The 17,850-nt window shown below is 35.7% G+C and overlaps 1 protein-coding gene across 7 annotated transcripts in view; it reads right to left on the reverse strand.

Annotated features, from left to right (window-relative positions):
* Positions 1 to 17,850, reverse strand: part of Eps8 (EGFR pathway substrate 8, signaling adaptor) — a 161,587-nt gene that overhangs the window by 80,102 nt on the left and 63,635 nt on the right. The window contains exon 1 of one of the 7 annotated variants that reach the window (XM_076854150.1): positions 13,777 to 13,849. The exons of 3 other annotated variants lie outside the window; for them this stretch is intronic. In XM_076854150.1, the coding sequence (XP_076710265.1) occupies positions 13,777 to 13,834 (58 nt within the window). In that variant the 5' untranslated portion in view covers positions 13,835 to 13,849. Of the gene's footprint in view, positions 1 to 13,772; positions 13,850 to 17,850 lie in introns of those variants that run through there. 3 more of the 7 variants (XM_076854155.1, XM_076854153.1, XM_076854156.1) reach the window with 3 other exon arrangements.

Raw genomic sequence — 17,850 nt, forward strand, 5'->3', positions numbered from 1 at the left:
CTAGAACAACAACCACTTAGATAAGCTTGAATCATTCCACTGTCCCACTACATTTATGTTAAGTCTCACTTGTTTTCTAAAACGCTGGAAGTATCTCATAGACCTCTAAAAAACACCAAAATGATACTGCCCTCAACACAGCCCTCAGGGGAGAAAAATACATATAACATTTCCTTCTTCAAAATAACAAGCAATTAAACGGAATCTAGCTGTTTGTTTCCTCTTGAGTAATCTAGCCTGGAAAGAGTTCAAACATCTGACTCCTGCAGTATTTTGCTTTCAGTAGGAAAACCATCTTTTTATATGTCAAGTCAGCTAATAAGAATTCACTCGTATCTATTACTGGTTCATGGGAACTGACTTGAATATTAAATGATTACACATTTCTAGTTTTAAACATGTGAAAAAGAAATTCCTTGGTAGCTAGTGAGGCAGACTAAGCACTCTGAAATAAACCAGACCACTCTGACCTGCAGATTACAAGGGAGCAGTGGAATAGCACAGATTTATCCCAGGGAGGGATAGCCCTCAAAGCTACAGCCTAAGGAAACAGAATATTCCCTTTGGAGGTGCTCTTGGAGGCCTGTATGCCTAAGGTTCTAAGACCACAGAACCTTGCTGTTTCCTTAAAATATACCATTTATCCATGTCACACAGTGAATGAAAATCTACCACTGGAAATTAACTTATTCCTTTGAGTTAACCATTTTCACCCCTAGGAACCACTCAAAGTCTAAACACATCTGAGAGTAGAAACTCATTATGCCATGAACATTGATGAATGAATTTCCAGGTACTTTTCTCCTACAACAGGAGGACTTTCAGTGATGTGAAAATGCCTATGGAGTCATAAAATTCTGTACCCAGAAATGTAAGAAATCTGCATAGAACTGGAGCAATAGCAAGTTACTGGAGAAATTTGCCTGCTTGACACACTCACCTATATCCAATGCCTACATCCAATATATTAATAATTACTGAAATTGTGAAGGGAATTCCAGCCTATGCATGGAATAATTATTTATTAGGGGCAAACATCCTACATGCAAAAGCATGTAACAAATTCATTATTTGGGGGAAATTTATTACCTATAAGATGTGCTTTGCATAAATGTGGTTGATATCTGGGGCCTCTTCATTAGCAAGGCAGACAAGCAAATGTATCATTAGAATACATTTTACTAAATGCTATTATCATAGTATGAACAATGTACTATGAAAGCATCTACCTAGGACAACTGTTGGTAGGTTTTATGTAGGAGGAGACCATAGAACCAGGTGTTGAAAGATAAGAGAATATATCAATTGTATACTAATAGGGAGTTAGAGGGCATCCCAGATACATGCAAAACAAGGTGCAGATGGGTATAGTGGCACACACCTATAATCCCAGTATCTCTGGAGGCTGAGGCAGGAGGATCACGAGTTCAAAGCCAGCCTCAGCAATGGCAAGCCTCTAAGCAATTCAATGAGACCCTATCTCTAAATAAAATACAAAATAGGACTGGGAATGTGGCTAGGTGATTGAGTGCCCCTGAGTTCAATCCCCAGTACCCACCCACCCCCCAAAAAAACATTGTATACAGAAGGACAGGAGCTGGGTATGGTAGCACATGCCTTTAATCCTAGTGCACAGGAGGCTGAGGCAGGAGGATCGCAAGTTCAAAGCCAATTCAGCAATTTAGCAAGGCCCTAAGATACTTAGCAAGACACTGTCTCAAAATCAAAAATTAAAAAGATGGGGAGGGTGAAATATAACTCAGTGGTTAAGCACCCCGGGTTCAATCCCCATTACCAAAAAAAAAAAAAAAGAACGTGAGTTTCAGAGGATAGTTAGATATGCTATTCATGTTAATCATACTACCAGTGTTTAGGAATATAACTATGCAGCATTTTTCTAGTTTTGTTTTAGTTTTGGTGCTGGGGATTGAACCCAGCCTCATGTATATTAAGCACATGCTATATCACTACTAGCTATATCCCCATCCCTTACAGGGGAACTTTAGAAGGCAGACTAGAATAGGAAGCAAAGTTTACTGATTTTGATATAATTTTGTCCGTTTCTTTCATTCCTATGAAAACACCCTTAATTGCATTCTATGTACTTTAAAAAAACTAAGACTTGCTTATATCATTCCCACGATTTCTTCAAATTCCATAGTTCTTCAAAGAGAAACAAATATTTTAACTCATGTAAAATGTACTTAAATAAGCTAAAAGAACACAGCCCATATTTTTTAAGAGTTTTTAGTTACATATGAAACTATTATATTCATCCTATTTTAGAATGCACAGGAATGTATAGATTTTAATTTAAACAAACTATATTATCATTATACATCACCTTAATTAAAATCAAGAAACACAATCTCTAAATTATGAGATCTACAAACTGAACTGTCTTAGTGGGGGGCAGAGGGCGCACTGGACCAGTTGATCAACTCCTGGTTCTGCTCTAAGATTATCTGACTGTGCCTTTTACAAATGAACAAATAGAATACATTAGTACTCAAAACGGGGTACTTTAAAAATTCTATTCAGAAGCTGAGTGTGGTGGTACATGTCTGTAATTATAGCAACTCAGAGGCTAAGGTGGGAGGATCAAGTTCAAGGCCAGCCCCAGCAATTTTTTTTCAAATGAAATAATTTATTCTTTTGTTGTTGGTGGTGGTGGTTATTTTTAGTTACACATGTCAACAGAGTTCATTTTGACATAATTAAAAAAGCATAGAATATAATTTGTTCTAATTCAGTCCCCAGTACTTCCCCTTCCTCTCCCTTCCTTCCAGTCCCTGTTCTCTTTCCTCTACTGTACTACACAGGAAAGTTAATCAGATTCATTCTGCTGTCTTTTTCCTATCCCATTCCTCCTCCCTTCCCTTCATTCTCCTTTGTCTATTCCACTGATCTTCTATTTTTTAATCACCCCTCCCCCTTATTTTGGATTAGCTTCCACATATCATAGAAAGCATTCAGCCTTTTCCTAGAACTGGCTTATTTTACTTAGCATAATAGTCTCTAGTTTCATCCATCTACCAGCAAATCTATAAAGCCATTCTTCTTTATGGTTGAGTAATATTCCATGGTGTATATATACCACATTCTTTTATCCATTCATCTGTTTAAGGATATCTAGATTGGCTCCATAGCTTAGCTATTTTGAACTGTGCTGTTATAAACATTGATGTGGCTGCATCACTATAGTAAGTTGATTTTAAATTCTTTGGATATATGCTAAGGAGTGAGATAACTGGGTCAAATGGTAGTTCCATTTCTATTTTTTTCAGAAATCTCCATACTGCTTTCCAGAGTGGTTGCACTAATTTGCAGCTCACCAACAATGTATAAGTGTACTCCCTTCCCCACTCCTCACCAACATTTATCGTTACTTGTATTTTTGATAATTGCCATTCTGAGTGGAGTGAAATGAACTCTCAATGTAGTTTTAATTTGCATTTCTCTAATTGCTAGAGATGATGAATTTTTTTCATATATTTGTTGACCATTTGTATTTCTTCTTTGGAGAAGTTGATATTTAGTTCTTTTGCCCATTTATGGATTGAGTAGCAATAGTAGTAGTAGTAGTAGTAGTAGTAGTTGTTGTTGTTGTTGTTGTTGTTATTTGGTGTTAAGTTTTTTATTTCTTTGCATATCCTAAATATTAATGCCCTGAGGAGCAGAGGGCAAAGATTTTCTCCCATTCTGTAGGCTCTCTCTTCACACTTCTGATTGTTTCCTTTGCTGTGAAAAAGCTTTAAATTTGAGGCCATCTCATTTATTGATTTTTCATTTTACTTCTTGTACTTTAGGCGTCTTATTAAGGATGTCAGTTCCTGGGCCAACACATTGGAGGGTTGGGCCTACATTTTCTTCTAGTTGATGCAGTGTTTCTATCTAACTTAACTCCTAGGTCTTTGATCCACTGTAAATATTGTTCAGGGTGAGAGATAAGGGTTAAATTTCATTCTACTACATATGGATTTCCAGTTTTCTCAACACCATTTGTTATGAAGTCTAGCTCTTCTCCAGTGTATGTTTTTGGCACCTTTGTCTGAGATAACCGTATCTATGTGGTTTGATCTCTGTGTCTTCTATTCTATTCCATTGGACTTCATGCCTATTTTGGTGCCGATACCAGGCTGTTTTTATTAATATGGCTCTGTAATATAATTTAAGGTCTGGTTTTATGATGCCTCCTGCTTTGCTTTCCTCACTAAGGATTGATTTGGCTATTCTGGGCCTCTTGTTTTTCTAAATGAATTTCGTAACTGCATTCTCTAGTTCTGTGAAGAACATCATTGGAATTTTGATGGGAATTGCATTGAATCTGTATAGCACTTTTGGTAGTATGGCTATTTTCACAATACTGATTCTTCCAATCCAAAAACATGGGTGGTCTTCTAAGGTCTTCTTCAATTTCTCTCTTTAGTGTTCTATAGTTTTTATTTTAGAGGTCTATTATCTCTTTTGTTAGATTGATTCTCAAGTATTTTATGTTTCTGAAGCCTCAACAATTTAGAGACTCTCAGCAACTTAGCTAGACCCTGTCTCAGTATAAAAAATAAAAAGGCCTGGGAACATAGCTCAGTGGTAAAGTGCTCCTGGGTTCAATCCCCAGTATCAAAACAAAACAAAACCGGAAAATAGCCCCATAGTTATTCTCTTAAACATCAGAAATATGAATCTGGGCATGGTGGCACACGACTATAATCCCAGCAACTCTGGAGGCAGAGGCAAGAGGATCATATGACAAGTTTGACACTAGCCTCAGCAATTTAGCAAGGCCCTAAGCAACTTAGTAAGACCCTGCCTCAAAATAAAAAAAAATAAAAAGGGCTGGGTATGTGATTCATTGGTTAAGCACCTCTGGGTTCAATTCCAGTACCAAAGGGAAAGAAAAATTAGAAATATGATTAATATGAGTAACTTATCTCACTATCTGGGTAAATGGGTATCTTCTTTCTCGCTGATCAAAACAAAATTTCAACTCTTAGCACTTACTACATGTGCTAGCCAATATTATTTTTTTGTAAAACAGACTTATGATATCTAATAAAACATCTTCAAACTTCACATTAAACCCCAACAGTCTGCTATCATTACACTGAAGTTTAAACTTAAATAAAATATACACAAGTATCATTAAAATCTTGTATAATGAAACATAAATATGCTGTTACTACCATAGCTATTTTTTAACCTAAAAGTCTAGCATCCACAAATAACCATGAATATATTTTCTTTCTGTCTCCAGTTTCCATTCATCTTCTTACCTAAGATTATCTCTCTCTTTTTTTAATTCTGTAAATCCATAGTTCATCTCCATTTTATGGCAAATATCTTACAAAATAAGTCCCCCCTCATGGTTACTGCAATTTTATCTCATATATTCAGGAAATGGGCAACCCTCTCCTTTTTCTTTTTCTACTTGATGAATTCCTCAACAAATTCAAACCTATAAATGAGAGTATCTCAATTAAGAATTCCAATTTGCTTATGAAGAAACAAGTTCTATTTATAGGAAGTAGTTGAGTATATAACTTCCTTATTAAATCCCTAAGTATGATTATCATGTGTTATTTGGTTGCTAGGGATCACTTCGACCCCTCCCTCCCCAGATTCTAGTATAGAACATCCTTCCTCAATTGGTTGTTTTAGAAAAGAGGCTACATGCATCCTATCTCAAATTCATTCTTGACATTTTAATAATGCAAACTTACTTTTCATGCTCATTTGCAGACCCAATTGGAGCAATCTACATTCATTTTTTTTCCTCTTTTCTGTGCAGCATGACTTCAGGTTAAGCTCCATTCAGACTCTCAAACAGCCCTTAAGATTTGAGAAAGCTGGGCAGGCAGTAGCCTAAGCAACCTTTGGGATTACTAAAAACCTCAGTATCTTCAAGTAATCAGATTGACTTCAGAGAGGAGGGTAGTGGTCTTCACCAAGCAATCCCTGGGCTCACAATTACACTAGTAATTTCCCAGCAAAATATCCATTTATTATTTATCCATTCAATAAATCTTGCTGAAGGTGTACTACCTGCCAGCAGGTACTATATATGCAAAACAGGTATAATTTCTGTCCTCAGAAATTGTTAGGAGATACAATGGACTTCTTTGATTCTTCCTTGGATATGTATGCCAAGCCCTTTCCTGCCTAACACACTCTGTCTGGAATAATCATCCTCTTTGTTTTTGCCTAACTCCTGCAACTCTGCCTAAAAATGGGCCCTGTCAGGAAGTCATTCCCTGACTGACCAATTTGTCTCAGATGCCTCATACATGAACAGATTTTTCTAAAAGGGTGCACCTGGAAAGGACACTTACCATGAATGGAGTGTCTGATATATGTTTTATATCTGCTTTGCAAAAATAAACTACTACCCTCTACACTTTTTTGAAGCAGAACACATTTTCCTATTTTGTACTTTATATTAAAAATATTTAAGTTTCATCTTTCTTCTGGGTGAATACTATATTATTATTTTTAAGTATGAAACTTGAATTTTCTGTCCTTTAGACTTTCTTTAAAACTCTTTATAAATGCATCCAAAGATATTCCCTAATGTACAAATTTTATAATAAATTTGACAATTCTCAAACCTATCTTGTTTTATGATTATACACCTTGGGTTTTTTGAGTCACTAGCTAAACTTAACTACAATGTCCATATTTGATATCTACTTATTTTCTTTCTTTCTTTTTTTTTGTTTTTTGGTAGTAAGGATTGAACTCAGAAGGGTTCAACCACTGAATCACATCCCCAGCCTAATATCTACTTATTTTCAAGTCAGAATTATGAAGTCTATGCTCACTGTTACAAGTTTTCTTTACCACTCTGTTATCTGGAACAAGCCAGATACACATGAAATCCTACTACTTGTTAAAAGTCAAAGTTGAGGCTTTCTTAAACTCCATGAATCTAGTTTCTTCATTTGTAAAATGGTTATAAAATCTCTCAAGGATATGAAAAGTAAAAAAGATAAAAAGCCCCCAGCAAAATATCATGCTAAATAAATATCAATTCTTTCCTACATTTGGAAAAAGGGTCACATGTTTAAAAATGTAGCCCCTTATAAAATATAACAACACTTTACACACCTAATCTGATTTCCTAACAAGAACAAGCCTAAAGTCTTTTTGCTTCACAAGTTACACAACAGGTCAGACAACAAACTTTCTGAAAAAGCCCAAGTTCAAAATATTTTAGGCTTTGTAGGTCACATTGTATCTTTATCAATATTCTTCATTTTTGTTTTTATACTTAATAACCTACTAAAAAACGTAAACATTATCCTTGGCTCATAGAAAGAAAACAGGCCTCTGGCTGTAGTTTGCTGACCCTCAGCTTTAAGTTCACACATACTCATTATTTCTACCCTGGCTTACCCTATGACTTCATCTTGATCAATGCCCAGCTGAACACTATTGAACTTCTAGTTTGACAAACAGTAATTAAATGCTTGGTCTTATGTAAAGGCCTTGTGAGGTAACTCACTACCTAAGGGGAAAAAGACACTTCACACACTACAAAAGAAGTCCAGCCATGCATTGCCTAAGCAGAGGGGTATGCTCTGACAAATGTGGTACCTCACACTTACCACTCCTGAGCTGAATGGTATGGTTGACAACCTGTTGCTTCCAGGGTTCAAACCTAGATAGCATGTTACTGTACTGACCACTATGGGCAACTGTAACAAAATAGTATTTGTGTATTTAAACATAGAAATCATACAATGAAATCTTACATAAAAGATTATTCAAAGGGTACACCTGGAAAGGACACTTAGCACGAAGGCAGCATGCAGGGTGGGAGTGGCTCTGGGTGAGTCAGTGAGTGAGTATGGAATGGACATTACTGCACCTGACTAACTTAGAAACTTAGAAACGCTGTATACTCAGGCTACGCAATATTTGTTAAAAAAAAAAAATTATACACACACACACACACACACACATTTCTTCAATAAATTAATCTTAGCCTACTCTTAAAGCTTTTTATAGAGCTTTCCGACTTGTTAATAATATTTAGCTTTAGCTTAAAACACTAACACATCATGGAGTTGCATAAAAACATTCTTTCATTATAAGTCTTTTTCCACTTTATAATTTTATTGTTTTCACTTTTTAAACTTTTTGTTAAAAACTGAAGCACAAGTACACACATTAGCCTAGGCCCACACAGGTCAGAAAGGTCACCATCACTATCTTCCATCTCCACATCCTGTCCTACTGGCAGATCTCCAAGGCAGTAACATGCATGGAGCCACCATCTCCTATGACACAGTGCCTTCTGGAACCACTCCTGAGGGACTTACGAGGCTGTTTTATAGCTGGCTTTCACACACACGTAAACTCTAAAATGATGATAAAAGGTATAGTGTATTAGATACATAAACCAGTTAACATATTTATTATCAAGTACTATGCATTATAAACAATCATAGGCGCTATACTTCCACTCGGCTGGCAGCACAGCAGGTTTGTCTAGACCAGCATCATCATGTGAGAGAGCACCACACCATGGTGTTCAAGACAGGAGGCATTTTGCAGCTCCATTACATTTCATGGGACCACTGTCCTGTTTGCAAAGCCTGACTACACAAATAAAGCCCTTTGAGGGCTTCCTCTAGCGCCACCTCTGATTTTTCTGATTCTACTAATAATCAGCATTTAAGTTTATGCTTGTGACCCTTATATTTCTCTTGCCATAGTCTTGTATTGAAATTGGTGCTGTCAGTCCCTCTGTGAGAACTAGTTAGGCTTTGGACGCACTGGAGGTCCTACGGCTCCACCTCCACCTGGCTCCATCCTTTCCATGTGAAGGTACTGTTGCAAACTCACCTACCTTCTCCCTCCACCTAATTTCCAACACAATCATTTCTTACATCCTTTACAGTTCAGCTCACCATCTTCTCCCTATTCTCTATTTTTTTTCCCACTACTCTTTATGTATGAGTGCCAGGAAAGACAGAATCAGTTTCAGCTGTTGTCTGCCTCTGATGGTCTGCGTTCTTAGCCTAAGTACCTTTGTTTCTTCATCTATCACAGGAATCAAAACAGCCTGTGATGCCAATGACAGTTATTAAGTGCAAAGGAAATAACACATGTGGTAGTTATTAGTTTATAATCTACAATGTATTCTAAGGGACCACTGAGATCTAAAGCACAGAAATCAAATTCAATTCATTTCTACCATTTATGAGTTATTGACCTTAAGCAAGTTAATTAACCCTTGGAAGCCTTCATTTTCTTCATCTATAAAATGAAGACAGTATAATAGCTATTGCTAGGTTTTTGTGAAGATTACACGACATAATCCATGTCAAGCACTGATCACAGTAAGGCTAGCACATAATAGAGGCTTAAAAATGTTGAACATAATTCTTATTACTTAAGGATAAAATATATTTTTACTACAGGGGGCCACAGCATTGCATGTTTACTTTTGAGTTCCTATTCACTTTTAAGACAATTCATTTAGTCCCACCAGTAAGTTTATGCCTCCCTCCAGCCTTTTCAAACAGTATATTGGTGAAACAAGTTCTCAGGCTTTCTCTGTTGCATGGTCTTCTTTCTTACAGGGACCAGTTAGTGTCTTTCACCACTGTGGGGGGTCGGGGGTGTGGAAAGAAGAATCAGTTCACACTCTATAGGTTGCCAATTAGCACAGTTAAGTGCTGTTTTAATGTAAAATCTATATATATAAAAGCATGTATGCAAAGATACTTAATTAAAACCACAGAGCTTATGGGAAAAATAAAGTTAGAGGTAAATGATCAAAAACATTTTTAATAACATATTTAAAAAAAAGAAAACATAAGAATCTAATGAAGACCATAAGACCATACCACAGTCTTACATTTGTTAAATGGTTATTTTAAAAACAACAACACTGCAATAATATGGCACTTCACCTTGTAAAAGATCTGAAGCTAGTGTGTGGAATTGGCTGTCAAAGGCTGCAGCCTGTGATTGGAAAGTGGTAAAAGAAGGATTACCTGAAATCAGACGGAAAGTTATAACATAAAATGTGTGTGGGTGTGGTTCATGATACATGTGAAGTAAGGTATCAGGGTATCTAAGGTGTGTACATTTGCATTCTGAGTGTCTCCATGCAGCTCATTGTTTTAAAGAGACAATGAAGGAAGGTAAAGAAAATATTTCTTAGATGCAATCAAGCATAAGGGATGTGAAATTTTAATTGTGCTCAAATTGTTCCCTAATGTCAACCACTTAATAACAAATTCCCATTTTCAAAACCAGCATTAGAGCAAAACTATTTATTCTCTTAAGACAGAACTGTAGTCAGTATCTACAAAGCCAGTTTGTCTTCCATTTCCTATCAGCCTCAATCTTTACCTACGAAGAGTTGTTCTAACTCTACCAGTATCGAGCCACCACACAACACGATCTAAAGTGTTTATAAACTTCAACTTTGATTATTTCTTCAGCTTTCCCTTCTAGAAACAGCTCTAATTCAGAAATAAGGCCTTATTAGACTTGTCCCTCAATGTGCATTTTAATAGAGGAGTAAAATGCCTTCTGGTGAATTCACTGCCATGTCATTCCATTTATTAAGTCCTCAAATATTTGTATTGAGCATCTACTGAATGTAATATAACACAGGAGAAACTAGACCAAACTACTGTAAACTCAGAGTGACTTAGTCAATCATTTAAACTCAGTCAACATCACAGGAAGAGTTAAAATATCACAGCACATAAAAAGAAATAAAAGATAGAATATGAAGCACGGTAAGAAAATGCAGAAAACAAAACATTATTTTTACAGTTGGGAGAGAGGACCAGGAGAAATTTAATGGCACTGGTCAGTGAACCTTAGGAGAGAGGTAAATTTTAGTTATGAAGAGAGGCTTTCCAGTAGAATTATGATTAAAGAAAAATAGGGAGGAAATGGGAACTACAATATATATAGAACATTCAGAAACTTAGGCTGTAAACTAATATACAGGATTACAGGTGATAAATTACACACTAGACAATGGTTTTTATATGATGGGAAATGAGAAGTCCACTGACAACTTTTAGCCAGAAGAATGTGGCATGGGTTAAGAATGGGCAAAAGGGAGCTGGCTTTCAGGAGGCTAGGCTTTGAATAATAAAGAGAATTCATTCACAGTCTTTGGAATGCCAGCCCAGAGCAGCAGGACAGCTTTCCCCAACCACAATTCCGGGCTTTGTGTCCAAGATTGATATTCATGACTCTATTTAATGGATACTAAACTGTGTCATTTGGTCTGGCAAATTGTATGAAATGGTAAACTAAAGAAAAGTTTACCTGCATAATGAGGAAAAGCTTTTTTTTTTTTTTTTTTTTTAAGAAAAATTGAAGAAAAGAGTAGTAAATTGTTACCAGAGCTTTAAATCTGGTGGTTTGGATTATGTACTTAACAAAGTTAAACAGTACTATTCTGAATTATATCTAAATATCTGACACAATGTATTTTTAATTAAGAAAACATCAACATTCTTAAAACCAAAGGCTTCCTGCAGAAGGGTGATATGTGATCCAAGGCAAGCTTAAGAAACACATACCACTCTGCTGGGATCTTACATTACCAAGTACACTACTTCACAAATTGTTTTAACATTTGAGAAAATAATTTAATAATTAAGAATAAAAGTTTCTTCTAATAAAATTCTTAAATCTAGTTAATACAATTCTGTACACAAGTTTCTATATCCAACTGCTACAAATTTTAGCCAAAATAAAAATTATAATTTCTTCAAATAACTGACAAGTCAATTTTTAAGTATTTATGTGTCAAATTAAATAACTGAAAACCTATACATGAACTAAACTCTAAAGGAAGTTTAAAATACTTGTTTAATTAAATTTGAAAATCCTATAGGGTAAATAATCAAAAGACTATATGATAATTTACTTCATTACATCCTCTGCACAAAAAAATTTTTTTTAAGAGAGAATTTTTTTTTAATATTTATTTTTTAGTTTTTGGCGGACACAACATCTTTGTATGTATGTGGTGCTGAGGATCGAACCCGGGCCGCACGCATGCCAGGCGAGTGCGCTACCGCTTGAGCCACATCCCCAGCCCCTCTGCACAAAAATTTTATGATTTCAACTAACAATTATTTAAGCCTAAAATTCAATGAGCTGACTATGTACCTTAAAAGTCCAGACAGTTCCTTCCATTAAACTTCATACCAACTTTTGTGAATTAATGGCAAATGATGTCCCTGAAAAACAAACTAAAAAGCAGACTTCTCTATACAATTTATTTCAGAATTATTTATATAGAAAGAAGACTAAACACGTATCCTCTCTCTAGTCGTCTCTTCTTATATACAATTTACTTAAATTAAATTGAAAAAAGTTTTCAAGTCTAGCTTTTGAGAAGCCAAAACCTCTTTTAAACCATTCCAGGTACAGTATATACAAAGGTACCCTTAAAGTGGGAACAGCTGGGTCAAAGAACAAACTATTTTACATACAATTCCCAAAGAACACATGAAGTTTATATTCCACATGATACTGACATTTGCCTTGGAATTTGACCAGTAAAGCTCACTGAAACTTTATTGGCAAGGTAAGAATAAATTGAACTATAAACATCTCAAGGACGCTCAACTATCTATTCTACTAAAAGCTGCATAACTCATATAGGTAAATTTTGTGTGCATTGATAATGTCCCTTATGGTATAGAAAAATCTTTAAAAAATAACAGACACATTACAGGAAAATCAACACATATGAGAATATATTTCAAAAAGGTTCAATAAACCATAAATCATGGCACTCAAACTGAAAAATACACATCTCTCAGCACCAAAACAGTGACTTAACCAGTTATTTACTTTTGTTATCTAGTATGTTCAGACACAATGTTATCAGTTCCTGGTTGGTTTTAAATAGTATCAGTCTTAGCCTTGAATGTAGTTACTAGTAACAGAACAATAACAAAAAGGTTGTTTCTGAATATGATTAAATGTAAGAAACCAATAAGAACCTGGAAAATAAGACATCTAGAGACCTCTATATATTAAGAATCATGTTTGTAACTAAACTCAAATTTGATGTTTAAAACACATGATTATAAACTTGGATTTTTGAAACAGATGTTCTTTAAAAGATTCCATTAATTAAACATTTACAAGTTCCACTAATACACATAGATTTTTTAAAAGAAAATTTTAAGTACACATATTCAACTACATTTTAGGTCCCAAGTGAAAATGTTTACCCAGAAATCTGGCAAGGTCAAGTCTGTGGGACTCAAAGCCAATAACAACTTAAGAAGGCTAAACCTGGTTAATAAGCAAATTCTCATAATACAACTAACACTGTATAAACAATTCAAAGCAGTTAATATTTATAGGATAATCACAGTGTTTTGTATATAAGTTCAAAGTAATTTTAAGAAAAATTGATGTCTTGTGTCTGTGTATTTCCAACTGTTAACTGTCAACAGATCTCTTTTAGCTCTAAAATGAGGGGGAAATTATTCTCTTAACTACCATGACCCAAAGGAAGAAAGTCCTTTAAATCCCCATTACTGTAAGCAAGAAGACAGGAGGCAGGATTCTGTAAAGCCTGGGGTAACACCAATTTCACCAAGTTCAAAATCCACTTAGAATATCAAAAGGGAATTTAAAAAATTGTCAAAGGGCTTATTGGACTAAAAATATTACTGCAAGTTTCAAGGTCCACAAACACCTTCTCTAATAATTACGCCTTTGAGAGCCCTCCTTAGCAAAGAAAATATTCACAAGCTCAAACTTACCTACCCACACAATTCAGGCAAAACTCCTCCAAGCAATCCTCAAGGTAATACTGAGAGGGCATTCCTCTCAGCTCACTTATGTGCCAAGTGACCTTTGGCACATCCACAGAAAGGGTGGAACTTCAAGCTTAAGTTTCGGTATTGTACCAGACTGAACAAAGTTTCTCCTTTGGCTTCTCTAGGGCGTTAACTAAGACTTCCTCTTCTTGTTAAGTGAGTAAACACAGTTACTATTAAGAGCTTCCAATTCTTGCTAAGGTGGTAAAAAAAAAGTTGGGGAGGGGGCTTTAAATGGTCAAAAACAATGGCTAACATTGATTGAGAACTTACTATGTGCTCTAAATTAACACTATAAGGATAGTTACTATAACTCATTACTTACATGCTGAAGAGGCAGAATCTGAGGAATAGAGTGTTAATAAATAACTTCAGGGAATTGTGGGCACAGCAATATGTTTCAAAGAACTAATGGAAAAGACATCACTACAAATGCCTTGAAAAGACAAAAAATGAGTGGAATGAAATCAAATATATAGCTTTACTCGCAATAAAGAAAATCCCCTGATGCCAAACCAAAGATAGATCCAGAGGTCAAAGTGACAAGCGCAAATACAAATACAGCCAGCGGAGGCCCTGAAGAATGCTCACTGGAGTCTCCTGAGTGCTTCAGTCTAGATTCAATTTGAGAGCATGTCCCCCTAAGCAGACAAGACCAGAGGAAAAGCATTTGCTCAAGAGAGCAGAACTGTGGTAGATTTCAGCCCCACTATTCCTCAAAACAGAATAAAATCTGCACAGTTGTATATAGCAGTCCTGATGTCCACACTTGGACAGAAGAAGTCTTGGGTACATAAGGTATAAAGTTGTAGGAAGGCCCTTCCATAAAACCAGAGCCATTTTCAAAGTGCTGCCATTGCAGTTAAAAAGTGGTGGGGGCAAAGATGAAATTCATTCATTACCTTAGTAATATTTTAAGGGAGCTTGTCTCTGAGAATATGAGGGAGAAGGTAGGGAAAATATTGCAATAAAAACTTAGATTCCTACCAGGCATGATACCTCACACCTGTAATCCCAGCAATTTAGGAGGCTGAGGCAGGAAGATCACAAGTTCAAGTTGTGCCTGAGCAACTTAGTGAGACTCTATCAAAAAAGGAAAGGAAGGAAGAAAGGAAGAAGAAAAGGGAAGGAGAGAGGAAGGGAAGGAAGGAAGGAAGGAAGGAAGGAAGGAAGGAAGGAAGGAAGGAAGGAAGGAAGGAAGGAAGGAGAGAAGGAAGGAAGGAAGGAAGGAGAGAAGGAAGGAAGGAATGAACTTAAAGTTTGAATCTTATTTGTGTGAGACTATCCAAGCTAAGAAATTTGATCATGGGCCAGTGATACCCCTAGAGTATCTAGAAGAAGCAAACATAAAACCACTTTAAAGTAATACTCCATAAACAAGGTAACATCAGCAGACAGAAAAAACAAACCAAACAAAATATAGCCACTAAAGGTGAATTTATAATTAAATTGCAAAATATGTGAGAAAATTATTCACTGATTGTTAACATAAATACTAAACAGAAAATTTAGAACTGCTTTGAGTTTTTAATATGAAGACTCTAAAAAGAGTATATTTAAGTTAATAAAGTGTAAATAAAGAAAAAATAGAATAGAAAACCAAAAGATTGGGTAGGTTTTAGCAAACCCAATTCAAATATATGCATATATATAAATATATGCAAATATATTGTACACAGAGCACCCAGGTTTTCCACCAGATTTCTTATAACTTGAAAAAGGAATAGCAGCACTGTGGATAGAATGTTTAAGATTTACTTTAAAAAGTCAACACCGATATTCAACAGTCTAGCAGGCCCAATTTCTCTCCAACTTTCGTTTTCTGCCATCTCTTAAGCTCCTGACCACTCTGCTCTGCGCTTCCTTATTCCTAGAATTTCTGACCCATCCCCATGCTATTCTTTATCATCTCCAGCAGCCAGGTGAAGTGAAAACTAATGTGCACCCAGATCTCCCTTCAGAACTGATGGGTTATTCCCCAATTGCTCTTGTGCTCCTCACCCAACATCATACCTTCCTCCCAGGATGGTTTTTCAGACATCCAAAGACTGATTGGCATGTAGAATATAAAGAGTTGGTTCCCTCTCCCCAACTGAGGAGGACAGTGAGAAGCCATTCCAGCTTTGGATTTCCCCATGGGTCAGATCTTCCGTGAGACTGCATTAGCAGCCCAAATTATCACTCTGCCCAATACCAGTTCTTTCCTCCCATTCCACAGGGATTGATGCCAAGAGTACTTTTTAGTGTACTTGCCACTTGCCACTATTAGTATATCCACAATGGATATATTAATAATATCCATTTCAAAGTCTGCTTCCTAGGGAACCCAAACTGGGCAGAACGGCATCAGGAAAAAATGGCAGAGTTCAGATACTCAAGAGAATGAGAATAAAGGAATACTGATTTCTTGAAAGCAACAGGGAGAACAGTAGAAAGCACAAACAATCTCTTCAGTGTGAAGATCAATATTAAATGTAGCATAAAGGAGAGACTTTAAAATGAATAATATAATCAAAAGTAACAATACAATCATAAAATTCCAAACTAACATTTCAAGGTATTCCTGTAGTTGAGATCTAAAAGAGATCTGAGAGGGTGTCCCAATTCTAATCCCTGTCATTCTTAAGATAATTTCTCATAAACCCACAAGTTCCCCGCCGCCCTCCCCCCTTCCCAGGCTCCTCCCCAAGAAAAACAACATTATCACTGGGAAAGTTTTTCCAGTAATAAGTTAATAGTGCTAATAAAATAACAATATTTTGATATACTTTTTGCTTCTGAATCATTGGTAAAGATGCTAATAAAGTTTTAAGAAAGGCTAATCCAATATAGGATGGTGTATGACAAATCATTTTCCAGAATAAAACCAAAAAAAAATGAAATCATCTGTATCCATGCATATGTGCACTTAGGATGCTATGACCTAAGGGAATAAGTCATTACCCATGGACCTAAACAAGGATGCAGATCCTTAGGTATTGGCTTATTCCCTTAGCATAAGGCAGTTTACCAGAAGGGATCAGATAAAATATCATATATTAAAATATGACAAAATTGGTTACTATGCATTTTTCCATAGCTTTTTCAGGATGCTGGAAATTGCATATATACCTCTTTACTGGTAACCTTGTCCAACATCCCATACCTTGTAACCACACATAGAGGCAGACAAGATAGGCAATAGCAATAACCTGTGAACTAAGATCATCACATCTTGAAATGATAAAAGGTCACTTACATACAGTGTTAGAAGAGTCAAGCAGAATGGATCAACAATGTCACAACCCCTTTCATCTTGGAAGTATAAGCAGAATCCCAGTTCCTGTACAGGTTAGCCCCAGCTCATCATGTGTCCTTCATTCCTTCCTCTCCTAAGACAATATGCTTTGTCTTCCCAAAACCAACAAATCTTCTAACTTTCTTGAAGAGAGTAAGAAACTAATGTATTAATAATGAGATAATCTAAAAGAGATTTTTGCTAGGTAAAAGTCTAAAATACATCCTCTAATTTCAATTATAAACAAGCTATCTAAATTCTTATGGGTAGAATGACCATTTAAATGCTTTAACAATATATCTGAAGAAGGTATAGGAAATGTAATTTACATTTGGAGAGAATCATATCTAACTACTAACATACCACAGGTAAAAGGACAAACATGCATAGTATGTAAGTGAGAAGAAAAACCAATTTATTCATACAAAGAAAAAAGACTAAATGGCTCACTATGGGTTTGGAGTTATTGTTTGGTCATAAAACCTAGATTAAAGGTAGAAAAGTATATATAAATAAACACTTGGTTAGGTAACTAAATACAAACAGCAGCACCAAAAAAAAAAAAAAAAAAAAAAAAAACAGCAGCACCAATATAATTCCTTTTTCCCATCAGTTATTTAGAAGAATGAAATCATGATTAAATCTTCAAGTATACAGATGGCATGAGTCTTTTTTAAGTTAGTGAAATACTGATTTGAAAAGGACGAACTACAAAATCATGTAACAGAGTATGTAAGTGAACAA

The sequence above is a fragment of the Callospermophilus lateralis genome, chromosome 4 (genome assembly GCF_048772815.1).
Source record: "Callospermophilus lateralis isolate mCalLat2 chromosome 4, mCalLat2.hap1, whole genome shotgun sequence".
NCBI classification, from domain to species: Eukaryota; Metazoa; Chordata; class Mammalia; order Rodentia; family Sciuridae; genus Callospermophilus; species Callospermophilus lateralis.